The sequence below is a fragment of the Miscanthus floridulus genome, chromosome 7 (genome assembly GCF_019320115.1).
Source record: "Miscanthus floridulus cultivar M001 chromosome 7, ASM1932011v1, whole genome shotgun sequence".
In the NCBI taxonomy this organism is placed as follows: domain Eukaryota; kingdom Viridiplantae; phylum Streptophyta; class Magnoliopsida; order Poales; family Poaceae; genus Miscanthus; species Miscanthus floridulus.
In genome coordinates this window covers 121,802,732-121,805,855 of record NC_089586.1, presented here as the reverse complement: position 1 = coordinate 121,805,855, position 3,124 = coordinate 121,802,732, and the positions used below count along the sequence as shown (strand labels likewise).

The following is a 3,124-nucleotide window of genomic DNA, read 5'->3' as shown; positions in this document are numbered from 1 at the left end:
CGGTCTCGGACAACAAAAATCTTGGCAGCGCGATCATGCATGCCGCCGCCGGAACGCGCGCGCCAGGTTCTGACCCGCCGCGCTGCTCTAGGGAACCTTCCGCAGCCACATGCACCGGACAGCTGTTCCTCATCGATAGGCGGCGGGAGGCCACGAGGTCAAATCCTCATCCGGCGCGCGGGGATTGAGTGCGGGGCAATCTGACTCGCACTGTCTCTGGACCCGTGCCCGGAAGCAACTGGACTGCACAGCGCAGTGCGCACGGTGAGCGACACACGGTGGCGTGCGGGGGGCGCACCGCGCCTCGTTGCCTCCCCGCGGTCCCCCCTTCACGCCGCGCAGACCGGATGTAGTAGAAGTGGTAGGCAAGAACCGTGCGCGAAGCCTCTCGTTGTTCTCCTGCAGGCACTGACGCAGAGACTATAAATAGAGGAGCCGGGAGCCTTCCCCTCCATCACAACGACACGCACACTAAACACAAGGTTGATCACCAAGCAGTAGTACTAGCTCTCTCAGCTCACAAGTTTCGAGGCGCAGTTTAGCGAGTCGTGATTAGCAATGGCTTCTCTTGTGCTGGTTGTGGCGATGGTACTGAGCCTGGCGCAGCTCTCCGCGGGGAGCAGGAGGCTGATGGAGTTGTACATTCCTCCGCCGAGCGATCAGCTCACCGACCACCACGGCGGCGTGCTCAGCGGCGACATCCGGGTGTCCACGCTCTGGTACGGCAGCTTCACGTCGGCGCAGAAGTCGATCGTCTACGACTTCCTCCTCTCGCTCACCACGGCACCGAGCGCGGCCACGCCCTCGGTCGACCAGTGGTGGGGCACCATCGACCAGCTGTACCTGTCCAGCGCCGCCGCGTCGGGGACGCGCGTGCTCCTCGACGCGCGGGCGCAGGTGTCCGACGAGGCGTACTCGCTGGGGAAGTCGCTCACGCTGGCCCAGATCGAGCAGCTCGCGGCGCGCGCCGGCGCCAAGAAGGGCAGCATCGCGCTGGTCTTCACCGACCAGGACGTGGCCGTGGAGGGCTTCTGCAGCAGCCGGTGCGGGAAGCACGGCTCTGCTGCCCCGGGCGCCGAGGCCGGGTCCACCTACATCTGGGTGGGCAACGCCGTGAAGCAGTGCCCGGGGCAGTGCGCGTGGCCGTTCGCGCAGCCGCTGTACGGGCCGCAGGGCGCGCCCCTGGTGGCGCCCAACGGCGACGCCGGGATGGACGGGCTGGTGATGGTCCTCGCCACCATGGTGGCCGGCACCGTGACCAACCCGTATCGCGACGGGTTCTACCAGGGCTCAAAGGACGCGCCGCTGGAGGCGTGCACCGCGTGCCCGGGCGTCTACGCCAGCGGCGCCTATCCGGGATTTCCCGGGAACCTGCTGGTCGACCAAACCACCGGGGGCAGCTACAATGCCAACGGCGTGAACGGGAGGAAGTACCTGCTCCCGGCCTTGTACAACCCGGCGACGTCCACCTGCAACACCCTGGTATAGTCGATTGGAGTATGTAGAGATGCAGTCTGTACCGGACACCGTCCCCGTTAATATGTACTGTACGCCTGATCAAAGTTGTACATATACGAGTTTGGACTTGGAGAAATGAAATTACTTTGTTCGTCTAAAAAGTAAAAGCTGCTACATGTGAATCCTGCCATTCCTGGTCAAGGCCATTGAAGATCAATTCGGCCCAAATAGTGAGAACCGACGTGGGGAAAGAAAAAACACGAGCCCGCTCGCTGCCCACCAGGGTCTGCAGTGCACCAACTGCCTCATCCGCTCGCCGCCGCACAGCGATGCATACACAACTACACAACGTCGGGCGACGGCTAGTCGCCGAACTGAAGGGTACAGTACGCGAACGAGAATGTACGAAGACGAAGTCCCATGTATCAGTTTCGGACTTTCAACAACGTATCATTGTCTCCGAGTTCCAGTTCTTCTCTTTGTGCTAAAATTGGAAATTTAAGAGCCAAGGAACTCTTTAAATCTTTCATAATTTACGGGAACTGAGATTCTAGTACCCTTGAACAGTCTCTTTATTTGGATCTCCAAATTTAAACCTTCTTTATTCTGGATTTCTAGCTAGCCAAAAGACACAGAGCGGGAATGACTCTCTAAAATTCACACAAGATATAGAAAATTTGTTGGAACAAACAAAAATATAGAAAACGATTTTACTCAAACGACTATCAAAGTGAGAGAGTAAGTTTTAGAAAGACTCTTGGAGGTGCTCTAACTATTAGGCGCACTTATATATAGACTTGATATTAATCTCATAAGTGCCTTTCATAAAATGAAAGATATTAATCTTATAAGTCTTGCTATCAATTGATCGAGTTCATTACGGGTTAGAGCATAGAAATTTTGAGATACTAAATTAAAGATAAAAAAATGCCTTCGGTTTCAAAAGAAAGTAGGTTGCTAATGAGAAAACATAAGACAATGATGCAAGCAACTGTGTCCAAAGTCTCCAAGAAATCAATAGGTAAAGAGAAGGTCAGAAAAGCATTGTGGCGAGGTGGAGCTGATCCATCATGCGTGGAGGCTTTGGATCATTTGTGGGCAAAAAATAGCGGTTGATTATAAGAAAAAACAGAAGAAGAAGAAGAAAGAGAGATACAATCAGTTGTTATAAGTCATAACCACGTAAGAGCATCTCGAAGAATTTCCAAAACCCACTCCTAATGTTTTTTAGCAAGATTGAAAGAAACTGCCCTCCAAGGATTCCCTATCTTAACACCCATTCTTTCCGTATTTGGAAAAATCAAAAGAATCATGTAGAAATATATGCGTGTGGATCAATGAGTGAATCTGGAGGTGGATGGACGTCGTTGGGTTACATATTGAACATAGGCTAGAGCTAGATAAAAGAAGGATAGCAATTGAACAGACAAGGGTTGCAAATAAGGTAAGAACTCTAGAGGCAAAGGAAAATTAACTATAGTTCAATATGATGTTAGAACAAGAGAGAATTATGAAAATATAGACATTACTCTATTGCCTCCTCCACGGCAGCAGTACTATGCCAGCTGCCAAAAAGGAGATTCTAGCTCGTCATGCTTTCTAAATAGTTCTTGTAAAGTAAATACGATGTTTATATTGTGGAAACATAACAAACATTATTACTTAT

The 3,124-nt window shown here is 52.1% G+C and overlaps 1 protein-coding gene across 1 annotated transcript; it reads left to right on the top strand.

Annotated features, from left to right (window-relative positions):
• Nucleotides 1–465: 465 nt before the first annotated feature.
• On the top strand, nucleotides 466–1,612 carry LOC136464538 (protein PHOSPHATE-INDUCED 1-like). Its single transcript, XM_066463488.1, has one exon. It carries the CDS (start codon nucleotides 559–561, stop codon nucleotides 1,486–1,488), a length of 930 nt encoding a protein of 309 aa, XP_066319585.1. The 5' UTR covers nucleotides 466–558; the 3' UTR covers nucleotides 1,489–1,612.
• The last annotated feature ends 1,512 nt before the right edge of the window (nucleotides 1,613–3,124 follow it).

What these genes read in the sequence shown, in the direction of transcription:
- LOC136464538 (XM_066463488.1), top strand. Translation starts at nt 559, where the DNA reads ATGGCTTCTCTTGTGCTGGTTGTGGCGATGGTACTGAGCCTGGCGCAG.